Source organism: Lynx canadensis, chromosome D2, assembly GCF_007474595.2.
Source record: "Lynx canadensis isolate LIC74 chromosome D2, mLynCan4.pri.v2, whole genome shotgun sequence".
Taxonomy (NCBI): domain Eukaryota; kingdom Metazoa; phylum Chordata; class Mammalia; order Carnivora; family Felidae; genus Lynx; species Lynx canadensis.
The window spans coordinates 12,133,619-12,154,604 of record NC_044313.2 but is presented as its reverse complement, the minus strand read 5'-3'; the positions used below and the strand labels follow the sequence as shown (position 1 = coordinate 12,154,604).

General features: G+C 46.1%; 1 protein-coding gene across 1 annotated transcript in view; it reads left to right on the top strand.

Moving 5' to 3' along the window:
• The first annotated feature begins 8,339 nt into the window (after positions 1-8,339).
• Positions 8,340-20,986, top strand: part of GRK5 (G protein-coupled receptor kinase 5) — a 216,070-nt gene continuing 203,423 nt past the window's right edge. Inside the window, exon 1 of the mRNA XM_030333985.1 lies at positions 8,340-8,624. Coding sequence (XP_030189845.1) covers positions 8,573-8,624 — 52 coding nt within the window. The 5' untranslated portion in view covers positions 8,340-8,572. The remainder of the gene's footprint in view (positions 8,625-20,986) is intronic.

Sequence of the window (20,986 nt, the reverse complement as noted above, 5' to 3'; positions counted from 1 at the left end):
GACCTAGGTGTTCTGTTTGTTATTTCTTCCTCCTCTCCTCTGCCTCTCCCTCTGTTCATCTCTTCTCACCACCCCCCACCCCGCGACTCCTGCAAGATTGCTGCCGATCAGTAAAAATGCTAGTTTTGAATCATTTGAGAAAACCATGCAGTAGAATGGAGCAGTGCTGCATCTAGACTCAGGCACTGGTCTGGGAGTCCCAACCCTGCAGCTTTCTGGTTAGGGGTCTTGTATTTCTCTGGCCTGTAATTTTCTTATACTTCAAATGGGACTAATAGTATCTACCTACTTTTCAGGTAGTTTGTACCTTGTTGTTCAGCACATGAATATCATTCATCACTTGCTCTGATCCAAGTATTCACCTATCACTGGTTTTTTTTTTAATGTTTACGTATTAAACATTAAAAAGTTTTTTTTTAATGTTTACGTATATTTGAGAGAGAGACAGAGACAGAGAGAGAGTGGGGAATGGGCAGAGGGAGAGGGAGACACAGAATCTGAAGTAGGCTCTAGGCTCTGAGCTGTCAGGACAGAGACCAATGTGGGGCTCAAACTCATAAGCTGTGAGATCATGACCTGATATGAAGTCAATGCTTAACTGACTGAGCCACCCAGGTGTCCCTAAACATTTTTTTTTAAATTCAGGTGAAATTCACGTTAATGAAATAAAAGTAATCATTTTATTTATTTTTAAAGATTTTTTTTAAGTTTTTAAATGAATCTCTACACCCAATGTGGGGCTTGAATTTACAACCCCGAAGCCAAGAGTTACATGTTCCACTGACCAAGTGAGCCAGGTGCCCCCAAATTAATCTTTTTAAAAAATTTCTTATTTTTGAGCAATCTCTACACCCATTGCAGGGCTCAAACTCATAACCGTGAGATCAAGAGTCATATGTGCCACTGACTGAGCTAGCCAGGTGCCCCCCAAAATTAATCATTCTATTTTTTAATTTTTAAAAAATGTTTGAGAGAGAGCAAGAGAGTGCACATGTGCAAGTGGGGCAGAGAGAGAAGGAGAGAGAGAATCCCAAACAGGCTCTGCACTGTCAGCGCAGAGCCTGATGTGGGGCTGGAACCCACCAACGGTGAGATCATGACCTGAGCTGAAATCAAGAGCCTGTTGCTCAACTGGCTGAGCCATCCAGGTGCCCCCAAAAGTGAACAGTTTGGTGGCATTTAGTACATTCACAGTGTTGGGGGACCACCATCTTTATTTAGTTCCAAAACATTTTTATCACCCCAAGACGAAGCCTAGTCCCCCAGTAGGCAGTTTTCCTATTTCCTCTAGCCTAGCCCCTGACAACCACCAATCTATAATCCTGTCTCTATGAATTTTCTGGAAATGTCATATAAATGCAGTTAGACACTGCCTTTTCACGTCTGGCTCCTATCACTTAGCAAAATGTTTTTGAGGTTTATCCACCTGTACCCTTGTACTTCATTCCTTTTTATTATTAAATAACATTCCACTCTATGGACACACCACAATTTGCTTATTCAGGCTTCTGCTGGTGGACATTTGGGTAGTTTCCATCTTTTGTCTATTGTGATTATGCTGCTGTGAACATTTGTGTGCAAACGTGTCTTCTTCCTCTCCAGTATATATGTGGGAGTGGGAACTGCTGGACCATGTGTTAATTCTGTTTAATGTTTCAGAAACACAGATGTTTTTTTAGGGAAGAAAAAAATTAATGTTAACAAAATCAGGGGTGACGGAATGTTGCTACATCTTGGTTATACAAGTCTATACATTTGTCTAAACTCATAGAACTGGACACCAAAAAAAGGCAAATTTCATTTCAAGTTTAAAAGGTGGATGACAGGGGCGCCTGGGTGGCGCAGTCGGTTGAGCGTCCGACTTCAGCCAGGTCACGATCTCGCAGTCCGTGAGTTCGAGCCCCGCGTCAGGCTCTGGGCTGATGGCTCGGAGCCTGGAGCCTGTTTCCGATTCTGTGTCTCCCTCTCTCTCTGCCCCTCCCCCGTTCATGCTCTGTCTCTCTCTGTCCCCCAAAAAATAAATAAACGTTGAAAAAAAAAATTAAAAAAAAATAAATAAAAGGTGGATGACAAAAAAAATGTTCATTAATTCTTAAAAAAAATTATTGTTTCATTGTTATGGGAGAAGATTGGTAATAATAAATATGTTCATCCATGGACAGCTAGTTAAATGAGTCATGGTCCAGCCGTTCAAGGGAATGAACATCCTGCATCCTAAATAAGAACAGGCTAACCTTTCCCCCACCTCTTCACAAAGAGTGTCCAGATTCAGCCCAGAGAGGTGGGGATTCCTTGGAATCCTCGTTGGATCCTGAAGCACATGAGGGTTGTAGAGCTTTGAGATGTAAGTAATGGAAACATTCCATGACCCAGTAATCACTTTATGAGCAAAATTCCCTTCGTAGTATGTAGGAAGAGTTTGCATCATATACCAGCTGGCTTAGCCCACCCATGGACAGATTTTAGGCCACAAAAACGTGGACCCTGAGGCTTACTTTTGCCATTTGGGGGCTGGCTGCAGCTCTTCAGAGTTCGTGCTAGATGGCATCCTCTCCCTATGGATGGAGGAGACCAGCTACCAGGAATGAGTGCTCCACCTGCCAGCTCCTGCACGAGCTCATTTTTACGTCACAATACCCGTGCCTTTGCTTTTACAGGAGGGGCTCAGCCTGCCCCAAATCAATTGGTCCAAATTAGATATGATATTCCATTTCACGTAACTGTCAAAAAAGCCATCTGTGCAAAGCATTACATTTTTAAACTCCGAGTATTTGACAGATTCCATTTAGCATATAACTGGCTAGCTGGGACTTCAAGGAGGGAGCAAGTATGCCCTCCTTTTATTGGGTCAAATATTCACGTACCTGCCATGGCTTATTTTAGGACAGTAAAACCTTCATATTCATGTCTTGGAGATAATTGGGCCCAGAGTCTCGGGAGTAAGAGAAAGTTTGTGTTATTGCAGCATTAAGGTCAAAACTGCTGGAGAGCCCCTTTCACCTATGAGTCATCTGGTTTTAAGGGCGCCAAATTTTGCATTCAATTCATCTCACCTCCTCTTTAAGAAGAAATTCTACCTTTATTGTCATGATGGTATCCATAGTTCTACTGTAGGCCTCCAGGCTCCAACAAATGAACCTGGATTTGGTCACGTCTGGCCTCATAGATGCTACTCATAAGAAGATCAGAAGTGGGTTTTTTGTTGTTGTTGTTCTTTTTTGATGATGGTTTGGATTCTTTTCTTATCTGTATTAACAGAAAATCATTGGCTTCTAAGTAGATTACTAGAAAAGAGGCTATTTTTCCTCCTTCCGCTCTGGATTAATTTTTATACTTTGGCTGTGCAATTTCCTTACCGAGTTAAGCATTTTCCTCCACCTAAATCTGGGTGCTCAGTGCTGAACGAAACAAAAAATGTCCAGCTTTCTGTGCACCATTTTTGGAGTGACTATCTTGTGTTTCACTCTGTCTGAAAAATGAATTAAAATTCATCTGCTTAGTTTAAAAAAAAAAAAAATTGTGCTATCAGTTTAACTACTGGGCTGATTGCAGGAGACAGCTGGATTTGAGGGTGGAAGTGTAGCCAGAGAAGCGGGAGTTCTGGGGACTGAGATTGTCCACGACTTTCTGTGATACTGACCTCTGATACCAGGAGGTAAGTCTCCTACTTTTCCTTTTTAATATCTGATCTGGCAGGGACATGGGGATTTTGATAGTTAACTAGAATGGATTAACCGGATCCCAGAGGCCTAGGTGGGGCTACGTCATGCCATGTTTGCTCCAAGTCAGAAAATATTGCTATATACTCACAACGTGCAAGGCATTTACTAGATCCTATAGACAAGGGAATTGGAAGATGATATAGACACATTTCAGGCCGTCAAGTATAGAAGGCAGATACCTAAATGACTAGCCTCACTGCTCACTTACCCGTTGACCTTGGGCAACAGACCTAATTCTCTGAGGCTCAGTTTCCTCTCTATACAATGGAGGCAACAACTTTGTAACTATTCAGGACACAAGCTGATCTACTGTGGAGACATTCCTAACTGAATATGGCACCAAGAAGGAGGCCTTTCCTTCCCACTAAAGAAGGCCACGTTAAAGTGCTGTAGTTCCAAGAGCATAGAGACCACGTGTGGCTGGGACCATCAGTAGACGTGTGCATATTGGCAGGAACCTCTTTTCTGAACTTGCATGCAAGAACCCGATAGATGGGTGTTTAGATGTCTAAAGGTCATAATCATCTGACAACAACAGGATGAAGCCTCCCAACACATTTATGAAGATCAGCTGGTTCATCGTGAAACCAAAGGCTGCTAAAGCCCCACATGTTGCTTGGAGGTCACTTGTTTCCAAACTGTGATGTTTCTCCTACTATCCCCATTTCATAAATATTATTAATTAGGATGAATAAATGTTTTTAAAAGTGACTTGACTGTTGGGGCGCCTGGGTGGCCTCAGTCGGTTAAGCGTCCGACTTCGGCTCAGGTCACGATCTCGCGGTCCGTTGAGTTCGAGCCCCGCCTCGGGCTCTGCACTGACAGCTCAGAGCCTGGAGCCTGTTTCAGATTCTGTGTCTCCCTCTCTCTCTGACCCTCCCCCATTCATGCTCTGTCTCTCTCTGTCTCAAAAATAAATAAATGTTAAAAAAATTTTTAAAAGTGACTTGACTGTAAAGATAAATATTAAGTAAATAGAAGAATGATCAGCGGTCTACAGCATGGCAAAAATTTTAATGTCAAATTTGGTAACCCCTGGGACCATCCACGAAGGGACTTCTCAGAGGAGGGAATGTTACTGGAAACCTCACACTTCCAATCCCACTTTCAGCTCTCATTTCTCCTCTCTTGGAATCTTCCTCTCTGTTTCCAAAGTCCTTGTGTTTGTGTCCAAAACGATCCTTATTCTATTCTATCTTGGTAGTCTGCCTTCCAGTTTGCTTTCCTTCCCACTGGCCAGCTCCCATGGGAAATCACCGTTGCTTTCCCCACAGCGCTTGGCACATGGCGGTAAACTCCGAAGAAGGAAAGAATAAACGGGAGAATGAAAGCATTATCTCCAGCTGTTTCCTGATGATTAGGAAGCTGTGATGCCAGGAAAGGCTTGAAAACTCCAGATCCAGTACTATTCAGAAAGCCAGTTGGATTACTCTGGCAAAAGCAATCTATATTTTAGGACCAAGATAAGTTTGTGGCTTTCCTGAATAGTTGATTTCTATTTACAAGAACTCTGACCCAGCAAGCAACGTTAGCCGTGTCATACAGGTGCCAAATGAAGAGTGACACACTGTGGCTTTTTTGCATTTCTGGGTCAGCTGATCCCAAGAGGATTTGGAAGTCAGTATTTGACATATTCCCATCCCTCTCAAACTCACCCACTTTTCCATTTGGATTTCCATTCTTGCGCTCAGCTAGCAAGATTCTCTACTGATCTATTGATATTTAATAGACGACTCTTTCTCGAATCAAACCCAGTTCTCTAGAAGGCTGCAGCTGTTAATGCAGTTAATTGAAAGGAATAAGGCTATAATGGTGGAATTATAGGAAGCTATAATGGTGGAGTGGAAAACCCCCTTAAGTCTTAATCACTTAGCCAACTGCCTGCTTTGCTTTCTTACAATACAATTTAAGTTCACTCTGGCAGCCAAATAGGTCAATTGCAGCCAAGTTTTGCTGGCTAGCCTGAGGTAGCCAGAAATTAAGTGCATAGACTCTGAGTCAGACTGCTAGGTTCAAATCCCACATCTTCTGCTTCTTAGTTGTGTGACCTCAGGCAATTTATAAAACTTCTCCTAACTTGGTGACTTTATAAAAGTGGGCTATGTTCTCTACCTCATCCGGATGTTGTGTTCAATGCAATAATCCATGTAAAGCGCTTAGCACAGGACCTGGCCCACAGTTGGATCCAGTAAATTTAGCCATTATCATTCCATTCTCCCTTTGGAATGTCCTAATTTCCTCACAGAGGCACAGATACTTGAAGTGTAACCATTTATTTTGTAGGCAGGATGTCTTACCATGCAGCAGAGAGAGTAGCTAGGCTTTCACTTGCTGAATGACCGTGCAGAACCCACTTATTCTCTCTGGGTCTGTTTCACATCTGTCAAATCAGTCGGGACAGGCAGGATTTTCCAGAGTTACAAACTCAAATGTCTACAAAGGCCAACTAGGTAAAATTAGGCAATCACTGGGGACCTGGGCTGGGTATAAGATAATAAGAGTGTTGGCTAACAACATAATATGATAACCATAGATAGGATAACCAGATAATATGGCTAACCATAAAACTTTGCTACTCAAAGTGTGGTCCACTGACCAGCAGGATTGACAGAACCTTGGTGTTTGTTAGAAGTAGCAGAATCTCAGGACAGACCTAGTGAAACAGATCTGCATTTTAACAAGGTCCCTAGGTGATCTCTATGCACATAAAAGTTTGAGAAGGCTGCTTCGGAGCACAAACCATCTAAAGGCAATCAACTTTGCTTAGTTTTATTTTGTTTTGCTTTAATGTTCAGTCACACAAACTTTGGGTTCCAACAGGCCTCGGGCTGTAGTTGGTGAGCTCTAAGATGCGGCCAGTTCTAGGATTCAGAGAAATACCCTATCATTATAAATCACGCCTCTGGGCATGTGGATATATAGCCAAGACCAAGCCTGGCTGGGTTGCTTAGAACAGTAATTCCTGCAGTGGAAGATGCCTAAAAAGTCATCTGCTCAGCTCCCAGTCTTCTGACAGGCATACTGTTATCGCCCCCACTCTGCAGACAAGATCAAGTGAGGCCCAGGAAGACCCCCAGACCCAAACCCAGACACCAGGAAGCGGTGGTGGTGGGTATATGGCATCAGGAACAAGACAATGCTGTGCTGTTAAAATCTGCGACCATTCCGGTTTCCAAGGCTTCGAAAGTCTATTAATTCCTGTACATTCTCCAATGTGTAGTAATTGTTCTCTGTTTCTCCCGGCACCTCCCTGCCACTTCCTGGCAGCCCTAGGGACAGAAGGTTTCCTCCTTTTTGGCAGAGAAGGCCCAGAGCCGGGTTTCTGAACGGATATCCGGCCCACAGGATGCAGAGGAGGCAAAGCCCTCATTGTTCCTTGGGGCCAGCCGCCCCTCCCCCAGCCCGGAGGACACTCGTCGCCGACCACGGGTGACTGAGGGCCCATTTCCCAGGAGTGGGACGTTCAAAGGAAGCAAGGGAGAGAGGCTGAGAGTAGATCTGAAGGCTTGATGTTCTGAGCAGACAGCTGAAAGGCGCTCAGAGCCCCAAGATAAATACGCTTGGAATCTGAAAACGTTATCTCCAACACAGGCTCCCCGCCGTTACTCATTACTGTTGTCCACGGCCGACTCGGGCGATTCCGTGTGCGTTTTCATAAATCGGAATGTTTGACTTGTAACGAGGATCGTGGAATCGCGGGTCCCGCTTGCTGCAAGGCACTTTATTAGCAGAAAGGAGCCCCTTCCCACGCCCGGATCCCCCGAGTGCCCGCCAGCGCGCGGAAGCGGTGCCGAGCCCTGGGGGGCGCGGTCCGCGTGGACCTGCCGCCGCGCCGCCACCCCGTGGCCACCAGGGAGCGCTCAGGCCGCACGGCTACCCACGCCGCCACCAGCGCCGGCTCGCCGCCGGCTCGCAGACCCCTTCGCGCCCTCGGCGGAAACAAAGTACACCTTTGTCGGCGTCCCGGCTCGTGTGCGTGTGAGACCGCGCACACTGGCCGGCCGCAGCGTGCGGAGCCCGCCGGGCTGACCTTCCTCCCACCCGAGCACGCCCGGAGGGGCGGCCAGGACCGGCGCCGGCTCCTGCCGGAACGCGGCGCTACGCCCGCCGCCGCCGCCGCCGCCGCCGCCGCCGCCGTGGCCCGTGGACTTCGCTTTCCCGGCTCTCGGCAAGGCGGGAAGCGGGCCAGAGGGAGCCCGGCCCCGGGACTGGGGGGGCTCCGACTCGGCCGAACCGCCTTCGATTCGCCCGCTGCCCCCTCGCAACCCCGCGCCCCTAGCCTCCCCGGGCCGCGCCCGCCTTGACTCTGGGTGAGAGTCCCGGGGCGGGTCTCGGACTCCGGCAGCCGCGCGCCAGTCTGGCCCCAGCGCCGCGGGTCCTGAGGACTCCAAGTCCCAGCAGGCCCGGCCCTGTGAGCGCCGAGACAGGAGGCGCGGCCCGCCTGGCGCCTGCGCAGTGCGGCCGCCCAAGGCTGCTAGTACCACACCCCCGGGAGGGACGGAGGGGAGGCAGAAGCATCCGAGGCATTAAAGCATCCGAGGGAGCCGGAGGGGTGGAGAATGGAGTGACAGAGAAACGCGGAGGGTGGGGGGTGGGGGGGAAAGTGTTGAGGGAGGGGGGAGGGGGGACACAGAGGGAGGAAGAAGCGGCGGCGGCAGCTCCTCTTCGCAGAGGGGGAAAACTCCGAGGGATAAGAGCAGGAATAATGCGGTAGGCAAGGCGGGCTGCTCGCTCCCGGCTCCCGGCTCCGGCAGCAGCAGCGGCAGCCCGAGCAGCGGCAGCAGCAGCGGCAGCACCCCCAGCAGCTGACAGCCCCGCCGGCAGGCTCCCTCGCTGACCGCCGACTGTCAATGGAGCTGGAAAACATCGTGGCCAACACGGTCTTGCTGAAAGCCAGGGAAGGTAAGAGGCAGGGCTGGTGCGTGCCTGGCGTATTCGCCACGGGCCAGGGTGCGGGTGTCGGGCAGCGAGTAGGCTGGGGTTGTGCGTGTGCAGGATGCCTGCAGTGAGTTGGTCGCGAGCAGGACACCTCGGAGAGCTGCTCTGCAGGCGCTTCAGGGTTCCTGCCCTTGGGATCACGGAATCTGGACTTGAGTAGAGAACGAGAAACGTAGAGGTTGCAGGGATTAGGATGTTAAAATATCCCTTAGTTTCCGGCTCTAACCTTACAGACCGTGCCTTCTCGGCAGCTGTTGAAAGGTCAGTTGGAAAAGCGTTCATTCAGGAAGAGATGGGCAAACATGCAAACAAAATAGCTTTTCCAGTCGGCCCGGGATGGTTCTGTGAGTGTGAATTGGTGTGTGTGTGAATTGGGGTGTGTGTGTGTGTGTGTGTGTGTGTGTGTGTGTTGGGCGGGGAGGGGGGGGGGGGGGGAATTAGCAGAAGCCAAGTCTTTGCTTGCGCAGGCTGAGTTGATATAGGCTATTGCTGGAAACCATCCGCTGGGAATGTTTCTTAGGGAAATCCCGTCGTGTGGAAGGAAGCTTTTTAAAGGCAAAGTAAGATGTTAAGGAATTAGCCTGTTCATAGAATAACGGAAGAATGGCTGTACAAATCACCTAGAAAATAATTCGGTATTTCAGAGCTGGGTTTTTTCCCCTTTGGTGATGGGAGGGAGAGGTAACTGAACTGCCTGATCTGGGTTCAGTTAAAAAAAAAAAAAAAGGAAAGGTAAGTGTGCTGGGTGCTTAGATGCATTTTGGGTGCAAATTATTAGATTTCCTGCATTTAGCTGGCAGGAAATATCGTCAAAACGAAGTGGGTAAAAGCCTCGGTCAAAGCTATAAACACACATTTGGCCTCTTCCTTGAGATGAAAAGAAAAGAGAAGAAAAGAAAAAGTGGCCCAGAAACTTAGATGCTTCCTAAAATGATTGCATGTAAACATACATATTTAGGAACACCTGGAATTTATGTAACATCTCTTTTGCCAAGATTTGGGCTCTGGCGTGCAGTCGTTTTACAAAAAGGGGAAGTGGTTTTTCTCTTTCATGGGAGGAGGCTTTATTTGACGCCCCAGGTAGAAGGGAGCCTAAGTAAGGTCTTGACTTCAGAAGGAGACTCAGGGGGCAGCGCACAAAAATGCCTTACCTACTTCATATTTTCATTCACCCACTTTGATGAATGAAGGAAGAATTTCTGGCTCGCAATAAAACGATTCATGTTTACCCAGCCAGTTCCATCACCTTGTGGCTCTGTACACGCTGTGCGGGTGGGTGATGCACAGCCCAGTAACTCAACCCAGGCTTCACGTCGTAATTTCGTCGTCACATGTGCTCTAAACCAGCCTCCTGGAAGGTTTGCTTTGTAAACCCCAGCAGAGTTTAAAATATGCACGTCCGTCCCCGCTCCATTGGTCAGCTTTGGTGAGAACAGATTTGTAGGCGAGGCTGTTACTTGGTGATTTCAGGTTGTAAGCCCTGAGCTTTTTTCTTTTTACCTAACCTGGCATTTTAGCGAACAGGATCGAGGTGGGATCTAGTGGGCTCTCCCCCGGACTGGGCTGTGCGTCCTGGAGGGAAAGAAGTGGCGAAAACAGCCCCCCTCTCGCCGTCTTTGCGACCGCCACCTAGTGGCGAGACGTGGTGGCATATCTTAGGGCTTGGGGGCTGGGAAAGTTTTCCACCCTCCCTCCATTCTGAAATTATTTCTTGGGAAATCGCTGGATATGGTGGTGCTGGAGGCTTTGCAAATTTCCCTGGTTTCTCCCCTAAGGAGAAATTCTGTTCTTTAGATTTGCCGCTCTACACATCCGTTTGCCTGGGGCATGCTGTTTTCTTCTTTCAGCATTTGGTGGCTTCTTTTAAAATGTTTTGCTTGGAGTTGGCAAAGTGTTATCAATTTTCTCTCCTAAACTGGTCTCTCTCGTTTTTTTTTTTTTTTTTTTTCCCCCAGCCTGATATTTTTGTTTGGCAGGTTAACAAATTGGGTTTTTCAGAACAGTAGGGAAGAGAACTGAAGGCCGGAAGCCTATATGGAATGACCGAATTACAGTGATTAAAAGTGCTGGAGAATGTGCCTTTCACTTCCTTTGCGTTTGGAAGTCTTTTCAATTTCTCGGGGAGTTTGGTAGTCATCTCACAGTGAGAAAATAGCTTTGGAGGATGTCTTTGAAATGGAGAGGGCCTTGTCTGTAAGGAAACAGAGAGACTGACACATGAATGAGAAAAATTAATCACTGACATGGAAGTTGCATTTTTTAATGTCTTTCTTTCTTTCTTTCTTTCCTTCTTTCTTATGTTTAAAGAGAATCCACGATTTTAAGTGCTTCCACTTTCTTCTCACTGGGTCTTTATTAAATATCTGAGCACATGGCTTCTAGTTAGTGTGGAAGGTTTTAGAAATAAAAGCAATTTTGGGGGAAAACTCCTTAGTTTGAAAGAGTGACTTCAAGTATATAACTGAGAAGAGAAAAATACATTTTCTAAATATTCAGAAATGAAAATTTCAGTTTAATGAAACATCTAACGTAAAATTTCTAGTATCTTTAATAATCCAAGTTGTTTAGAATGTTCTAAAGCACTTCTTACTTGGAGATTCTTGTGAAAGGTTACAGATGAGAAATATAATGGGCGTATGTGAAATTTAATTTAGTTCACTTAACAAAATACATTGTAAACAATTTAAAATGTGGCTTTCAAGTAAAAGTCACATTTGTCCCAAACAATAGAGAAACAGGCCTTGAAGAAAGACAGACACACTTTGGAAATGTTATAAAGGAAATTGTAGTTGTCCATGTTGGTGGGTAATTTTGGGGCCTATCTTTTGTTATTATTATGCATTCTTAAAGGCAGATGGCTTCTTAATTCACTGTATATTCAAATTCTTACCATAATAAAATATGTATGAGGGGAAAACATGAATATAGCAATAAAATAGAAAATCTATAAGTGGATTAGAGTCAAATGATTCATTGTTAGTCATTACAAAACAAAGCAAACTCACGGCACCTTTGTGAAAATTGTTTTGGAATAAGAAAAGATAGATCTCAGAAGATCTAGGTTCAAAATTGTAAACCATCCAAATGTATGTTGTGGGCTGTTTATTTGTCCTGGTCTCATGAGAAAACATTGCCTTGATCACTCTTAGGAACTTCAGATTACTCTCCTAAAAAGTGGTTAAGGAAAAAGAGAAGTTGAGGCTGAATTCATGCCAGTTTATGGAAATGAGCTAAGTGATTAAGCATTTAATGAAAAGAGATCCAGACTAACTCTCTCTCTATCTATCTGTTTACATTTTAGAATCTCAGAAAATTGGCACGCAAGCTGGCGTTGAAATAATAGTGAGAAAGAGTGTTTGCAGAATTCCTTTTGTGTGTTTCTTTTCAGTTTTATTGTTGCAGTAAAGGTTTTTATGTTGTTCTCATATTCTAGATCTCTCGCCTCACTCATTGAGTGAACAGTGATGAGAAGCCATTCTGCCAGGGCTCACCTTCCTTCACAGGGCCAGCAATGGCCATATCTGATTGATAAGGACGACAGAGGGAGTACCGATCATATTTTCCCGCTCATGGTCTTAGCCGACACTGAGCACAGGAACCCAGAAGTCAGAAATGTAATGACTTGGCCATTGGTCACAATTGCCAAAAAGCAGAGTGCGTAGGAACTTTTCTCTCCGACAACTCTGTGACTTGTTGGCCTGGCTCTTCCTGATGAGATAGGGGCCTGGGGAAAAGGTGAAGCTGTGTGCTAGCAGAGGCTAGGGATAGTAGGAGGAGGGAGGGAATCTGTGAGGGGCAGGCGCGAGGGGCAGGCTCTTCCCCCACAGCCTCAGCATTCCACAACAGGACCGAAAGTCCGTGTCTCGCCACCCCCACCCCCGCTCCCCATCCTCTTTGCCTTGCACCCCTAGTTCACGATGATAAAACCGACATGTCCGTATATTTCGTTATTAGAACGCTGGAATGTCTCTGAAGCTTAAGCCTCCTTACTGCCGTCGGCAGGCATACTGATTCCACCCCGCGGCCTCTCGCTTCGATCTTAACCGTACGGGAGAGCAAGAGGAACCGCCTTCACCCTGGCGAAAAGCTGCCTGGCCCATTAAGTACAATGCCGATAAATGAAACTGCCGTTGATTTTCTCTAAGTTTCTTTTCAGTACTGACAACTGTAAGGTACAGACACCAACAGCGATGTTTTCAGAAGGCCTAGCTCTCTTACAGAAAGACTTCAAGTGACGGTTTTAATTAATCCAGCTGCCTGTTTTAAAAATCATCGGATAAATGCTCACAAGGCTCTTATCTTCCAGTAGCTTAGCTGCTTCTTGTCAGATTCCAAACTCCAAAAAGCTTGATTCATGCTGTGGCTCTTGCAGTGGCTTGCTAAATGATACACTTTGGGTCCGGGCTGAAGTCTTTAGTAATGTCTGTGCGGATTCAGGAAAGAGCTCAACATATGGCCAAATCCACCTTTACCAAGGGCTATTCACCTCACACCTGGGAGCTCCCAGTGTTCTTGGGAAACCATCCAGGACTGTGGGCAATAGTTAAAGTTCAGATTTGTTGCCAATATATCTGTGGCTCAAGGTAAAGCGTTATGATAGCTAGACATTTGTTTTGAAGTAAAAAAAAAAAAAGTCTTATGGTTACCAAAAGATATCACTGCGGTGGACCATGCAACCGAAAGGAAACTTGAGAACATGAGAGAAGGTGACTACAAACAGGTGACATGTAGAGAAGGAATTTCAGGAATTTCTCCAGTCCTAGTCCCTCCAGCCCCCACACCTCATATCAAAATAGAATAGTGAAGATAAAGGGTTTTAAGGTGTGATTTTAAATGATTAAAATGGCTCATGCGGGCTTAGATAATGGGAGTGATTTCTACTTTAAAACACTTTCTGTTCTATTTCAGGGAAGATTTTATTTTAAAATATCCTAAAGATTGAAAAAGATTTTAATCAATCAAACATCTTAAAATTTATCTTTTTGGGGTAAAGACCATGTTGTTCCATTTACTACCATTCAAACACTGGAGGACACACACCATTTTGTATAAATCATGCTACCTTTTTTTTTTTTTTAAGTTTATTTATTTATTTTGAGAGAGATGGAGAGAGTGGGAGCACGCACACTCAAGCAGGGGAGGGACAGAAAGAGAGGGAGAGAAAGAGAATGCCTACTTGGGGATTGAACTCACGAACTTGTAAGATCATGATCTGAGCCCAAATCAAGAGTCAGATGCTTGGGGCGCCTGGGTGGCGCAGTCGGTTAAGCGTCCGACTTCAGCCAGGTCGCGATCTCGCGGTCCGTGAGTTCGAGCCCCGCGTCGGGCTCTGGGCTGATGGCTCAGAGCCTGGAGCCTGTTTCCGATTCTGTGTCTACCTCTCTCTCTGCCCCTCCCCCGTTCATGCTCTGTCTCTCTCTGTCCCCAAAAAAATAAATAAACGTTGAAAAAAAAATTAAAAAAAAAAAAGTCAGATGCTTAACCAACTGAGGCACCCAGGCACCCCCCAAATCATGCTACCTTTAATTTTTAAATTATTTTTTAACTAAGAAGGTGCTATTTTATTATTTTTTATTTTTTAAATGTTTATTTTTGAGGAGGGGGGAGGGGCGGAGAGAGAAGGGGGAACAGAGAATCTGAAGCAGGCTCTGCACTGTCAGCAGAGAGCCTGATGCGGGGCTCCACTTCATGAACTGTGAGATCATGGCCCGAGCCGAAGTTGGGTGCTCAACCAACTGGACCACCCAGGCGCCCCAATCATGCTACCTTTTAAAAAGAAAGCAGTTATTTCCTCACTAGACCATCACCCATGCCCCCTCCAACCATTGGTTAACCAAAGGTTAAGAAAACCATTCTTAATTTGTCTTCGGAGATTCTTAAGAGTAGAATTACTCATTCATTCATTTATTCATTCATTCAGCATCTGTTGTTGAAGGACCCTGTGGGAGGATATCAGCCTTATAGACATGCTGCTAGAGGTCAGGGGCCTGTCATCGTTTTCATGTTAGACTTTTAAAAATTTTGTTTACTTATTTATTTCGAGAGTGAGAGAGAGAGAGTGCACTAACAGGAGAGGGGCAGAGAGAGAGAGGGAGAGGGAATCCCAAGCAGGCCCCATGCTGTCAGCACAGAGCCTGATGCAGGGGCTCAAACTCACAAACTGTGAGATCATGACCTGAGCAGAAATCAAAGAGCCCAACGCTCAACTAACTGAGCCACCCAGGTGTCCCAAGTCTTAGGCTTGTTTTTTAAGTTTATTTATTTATTTTGAGAAAGAGGGAGCATGCGTGAGTGGGGAAGGGGCAGAAAGAGAGGGGGAGAGAGAGAATCCCAAGCAGGCTTTGCACCGTCAGCACAGAGCCCAATGTGGGGCTTGAACTCATGAGCCATGAGATCATGACCTGAGCTGAAGTCGGATGCTCAACTGACTGAGCCACCCAGCCGCCCCTTGTCTTGGGCTTTTAAACTGGTAAATCAGATATGAGTAGAACTAGACTTTTTTTCCTCCCAAAAGCTGAAGTTGATGGTGCTGTGACCTGCATAGCTAGGTTACTGTATTGCCTTCGGCGTTCTTAGAACTTGGAACTTGGTCCTCAGTAGCCTGAGGGACCAAAGTATACTTTAAGGATAATCAAAGGTCATACTTGAGGGACAGGCTGACGTGTGCAGGACAACTGCTAATTTTCCAAGACATTGTGATTTCCTGAAGGTCAGTTCCTGCGTTCCTGCAAATGGAAAACACTCGAAGCAGTGGCAGGAGGACCATTTGGTTGAGACATGACAAGATCCAAGAGGAAGAGTGGTGTGCCGGGGTGCCTTCCAGGTGGAACCTTGGAGCTAGGGCAGTGGCCTGGGTGGGGCTGATGGGCCGCCCTTCTGGAGTGACGACGGAGGAGGCCGCCTTCCTTTCTGGCTTTTTGTTGGGACTGGTTTGAGCACGTCCTCTGTCACCTGGAATGACCTGGAAGGGTTGAAGGCATCTAGTTCTCTAGCTTGGTGTGCTGTCCAAACATGGTAACTACTAGCTGCTTGTGCTATTTACATTTTAATGATTAAAATTAAAAAATTCAGTTCCTTAAGTATGCTAACCACATTTCAAATGCAACTGTGCAGATATAGAACATTCCCAGCACTGCAAAAAGTTCATTTGGACATAGCAGCTCTAGGGTTCTGCATATTCAGTTGAAGAGGACAATAGCCCCCTAGCTTCTGACATGAAAACTGGGGAGAAGGTAAAGGAGTGAGAGTGAGGGAAATGGGAGGGTGTGGAGAAGAGAGAGGGAAAAAGGCAGAGGCAGGGAGGGGAGCTGGGGGATTAGGGATTAGGAATGAGTCACTTCGGAGAAAAATTTAGTTCAAGGACACTCATAGATATTAGTGGTGGTGATGAGCCAGTCATATTTTTATTTTTTTCATATCTTGTTGAGAAATTTGCCTAGATTGAGCAACTATCTGACTTTCCTGATTCAAATTAAGTGCATATTATAGATGCAGACAGAGCCCTATGTTCCTTCTTGAAACTCCTGATGTGAGGATATTTACTTTGAGAGAGAAAGAGAGAGAGTGGGGGGCATGCCCGTGTGTGAGTGCAGGAGGGGTGGAGAGAGGGAGAGAGAGAATCCCCAGTGGGCTCTGTGCTGTCATCAAGGACCCTGACACGGGACTTGATCTCACGAACCGTGAGATCATGACCTGAGCCAAAACCAAGAGTTGGATGGTCAACTGACTGAGCCACCCAGGCGCCCTGAGGATATTTTAAAACAATCATTTTATTAAGAAAAAAAAAGTTATATATACAGTAAATCCACAGAAGGAAGGGGGAAAAAAAAACCCAACGACCCAACTCTTTCTGTGGACTTCAAGAAGGTGTTTTAAAATAAGGGTGAAAATAGGTAAAACAATTTTAAGGCTTTCCATTTCTTCTGAACAGGACAGATTGGAATAAGACGGTGGAGAAAGATGTCAAAAACACACCATCTTTGGATCTGCTTTCAAATGATTTCTTCTTAAAAACTGTTGCCTGTGAGCGTTGAAAGATTTTAAAGATAACCCAGTTAGAGCTCGCTTAGAGCAGCATAAGCATTGGAAACAATAAAACAGTTAGTTGCTGTTCTTTGGTGTCTGAAGCAAGGAACTCTATTTGAAGTTGTGCCAGAGTCTACTGGTAACATCCTCCTGACAGAAGTCAGTAATAAATTAGGCTAATTTCCATAGGGCCTGCCTTGTCTCTAGGAATTTGCAATCTGTGGAGTATCAATCTTTCTTTAAAAGGCAACAATGAAATGAACCTGGAAGGACAACTTCCGGGCATTTGGGGAAAGCAAAAGAAACTGAGATAAACAGATAAGATGATTGCCCTGTTGTGCAGTGGCAGAGGCCCACTGTGGCCAGTGCCTTGGCTGCCCCAAGCCTTCTCAGTTGGTCTATTAGTCTGTTCCCTACTTTCCAGACTAGAGATTACCCTGGTTTAATAGATGGGGAAACTGAGTTGAGAGAAAGGAACTCACTTGAACTGTGGGCTTTCCTCGAGCGACGTTCCGCAGTCCTTTAATGTTCCAAAATAAATCTTTCCCCTCCATGTCATGTAAGCCAAAAAGCAAACTCATTTCTCAGGGCAGTATGGTTTCTAAATGTAAATGCCCAGGGCGCCTGGGTGGCTCAGTCGGTTAAACTTCCAACTTCGGCTCAGCTCATGATCTCATAGTTTGTTGAGTTCAAGCCCTGCATCGGCCTCTGTGCTGACAGCTCGGAGCCTGGAGCCTGCTTCAGATTCTGTGTCTCCCTCTCTCTCTGCCCCTCCCCTGCTTGTTCTCTCTCTCTCTCTCTCTCTCTCTCTCTCTCTCAAAAATAAATAAACGTTAAAAAAATAAATGCCCATGAGGTTGCAATTATGGAAGAGAAAGAGGGTCTCTGTCAGATTTCCTGACAAAGGCAAAATGGGAGTATAATTGCCCTCACACACCCTGATTTCAGGTCAATGCCAATTTGAGAGACATTGGATGAAGTAATTCCTACTAGGTTGTGAATGACTACTGATAGGTGAATCCTCACATTAGGTGTTTCCATTTTATTTATTTGTTTATTATTTATTTATTTATTTATTCAGACAGAGAGAGTGAGCAAGCACGAGTGGGGGAGAGGGGCCGAGGGAGAGAGAGACACCCAGGTGTCCCATAAACAGTTTTACTCTAAAATGGAAACACCTAAACAGTTTTACTTTATTTTTATTTATTTTTAATTTTTTAAATATTTATTTATTTTTGAGAGAGAGAGAGAAACGGAGTGTGAGCAGGGGAGGGAGAGAGAGAGAAGACACAGAATCCAAAACAGGCTCCAGGCTCTGAGCTGTCAGCACAGAGCCCAACATGGGGCTCAAACTTATGAACTGTGAGATCATGACCTGAGCCGAAGTCGGATGTTTAACCGACTGAGCCGCCCAGGTGCCACCAAACAGTTTTACTTTAAAATGGAAGCACCTAGGGTGTCTGGGTGGCTCAGTTGGTTAAGCACCCAACTCTTGATTTCAGCTCACGTCATGATCTCACAGTTGCGGGATCGAGCCCTGTGTCGGGCTCCATGCTGAGAGTGGAGCCTACTTCTCTCTGTCTCTCTGTCTAAATAAATAAATAAGTAAGTAAGTAGGTAAGTAAGTAGAACTGTTTATCAACTCAAATGAATCTGTGACTGAGGAGGGGGCTATATGTGCGCACCCATGGCTCTGGTCCTTTCTGGAGCCTCATTGCTGGTGTTCTCCTTCTAGCTGCATCTTCCTCCCTCCCCCATCCCTCACACATACGGACACATCGAAAGAGCAAGGTCAGCCTCTTGGCCTGTCGTCCTGGCAGAGCTTGGTGAGAATCTTGCCACAGAGGCCACAGAATCGCCCCTCAGGGACAGGGTGTTAAACCAGATGGGTGGTGGTGAGGGTATGTCATTGCCGGCGTGCTGCTCCCTTTCCTCGGCAGAGCTGACGCATGGCACTGGGCAGGCCCGTTCCTGCTGGCATTGGCTTACCCCTTGCCGGTCACGTCTGCCCCATGCCCCCCTTCCTGGGGTGCTTGCTACCCCTTGGGAGATCCCTGACCTCAGGCACCTCTGCCTGATGGCACCTTAGGTGTGTGCTTGGGTCTCTGCAGTTTTCTTTACTTGATTAAAAAGTAGGGGGCTGGGGTGGGGGAGGTGGGGGGAGCCCGCCAGAATGAGTCCTCTGCCAGATCTCAGGACATCCCCGTCTCCGTCCCGGGGCGAGGCAGCCTTTTCCTCCAGAAAAGCTTTTCAGGGTTAACCTCTTTCCATTTTTCAGTGGTAAACTTTAAATGTTTGCATTTAGAAGACAGTAACGTGTGTGTGTGTGTGTGTGTGTGTGTGTGTGTGTGTGTGTGTGTTGCATTAATTTAGCAGCTTTACTTTCCAAGGATCTTTGCAGCTGAGAGGGTCTCTTCCTAGGGGGTCCGCGTCAAACTTGAGATGCTGGAGAGGCAGCATGATGTCACTGCCTGGTAAGGAGGGGACAGGAAGTCAGGCCTTTGCTCTGCCCCTGCAAGGGAAGGTGAACCTTCTAGCTTAACCAGGTCAGGAAGGGAGGGAGGGGTGAAGGATAGAACTACTCAGCCGCAGGACAGAGGGTGCCCAGCCAATGTAATTGGTGGGCATAGCTGATAAAAGGTCCGGAGAAACGTCATTTGAAAACGGAGTTCTACCTTGGCAAGGGTTTTACACCACTTGTGAAATGAAAGCAAGCTGGAGGGTCAGCAAATGGCCCAAGAAAAACAGCTTGGTAATGGCTGATGCAGAAATGTGTTCTGCTTCATCTCGATGTTGTCTGTTAGTACACTCGGGAGGAGCTTGTTGGGATGTTCGGATAACATCTGTGAGGAGGAACTCCAAGCCCTAGGAAAAATAGGGGAGGGGTGGGGGACAAGGAATTGGGCCCCAAACTTGAACGGCAAAGAATGTCTTAGGACCCAGCTTTTCTCAAGTCTAGTGCTGTTGTGGGTCCATGTGTCTAAGCCTACAGTCACTGATTAGGGAGGGTGTCTGTCAAATGAGCACGTGCCCAGTCTGTTCAAGAAACACTTGATGGATGCTCCAAGTTGCGTGGGGGAGAGGGGGAGAGCAGAGAAAGTAAGATCTTCAAAAAATGGCCTTGATGTCACAGTAGATGGTAAATTAGGAAACGATTCGGCGTGGTTAAGAAAGATTAACGGAGGGTATAGGGCAAATTAGAAAATGTTTTCCAAATGTTTGTCTTAACTGTGAAAAATGTCTGGCAAACTCCCCCACCCCCACCCCCAATTTGGAAGGGGTTTGTTTTATTTGTTTTGGAAGAAATAAATATTTGCATTAGATCAAAACATTTGGGGCAAACAGTTCTCCCCAGTTCTGAGGCTCTGTGTGGGTTGGAGGAGATGTTTCCTGCTCGTGACGCTCATACCTTTTTTGGCTAAATCGAAGGCACCTTAGGACACAATCTTCACATGTTTTTCACATCACCACTTGAACGAGGCTGAGCAAATGGAAAGAAAATAGGAAGCCAATGATCCTTCCAGACCTAGGAAAGGCTGATGGCCTGCCCTGTGAAGGATGCAATCATTATAGAAACGTTGCCTTTCTGCTTATGGGCAAAGAGGCTGGATCCAATTAAGACTAGGAAAACGTATGTTAACTTGGAGAAAAAAAATTCTAAACAGGCAATTCTGTAATCCTCTCTGGAGAGGAAGAGGCCAGCATGGCGGGGCTTTATGGATGATGCCAAACCCTGTGATATATAATAATTAGCAACCACTGGTTATTTTGCCACACACTCATTCTACAAACCACTAACCATTGCTTGGGATGGAACGCACCGAGCCTAGATATTTGCCCCAGATGTCTTCCCATCAGTACTATCCAATTAGAGGGATTTTGAAAATTAAAGCTTAATTCTCTATAACGTAGAACAGAATATAAATTAAAGAAGGACAAACCTGATTTCCTCAGTGGTTCCGTGGGTTACCAAGGTGAAGGTTAGTTTCCGGGGATGCTTCAAGTACACTTCTCAGTTTACATTTTGGTAACTGTTGGGTGGCTGATGGTTTTATATCATGGTGCCTGGTATTCTCACCAGTCTTTCTGGCAGCTTAAACACATCTTAGGACTGAACGTGAGGGGGTCAAGGATTTGAGAGGTCTGTTCAGAGTCAGCTTGTTCCTGGGCAAGTGCTTAGAAGTGAACCTATGTCTGTGTATCATTTCATTCACCCAGGGTGGGCCTTTGTGCTCTGAATGTCTGCTTTAAATATGGGAGCTTGGGGGTTCCACGGAAGCGAAAATCTGATGGGAATGGCC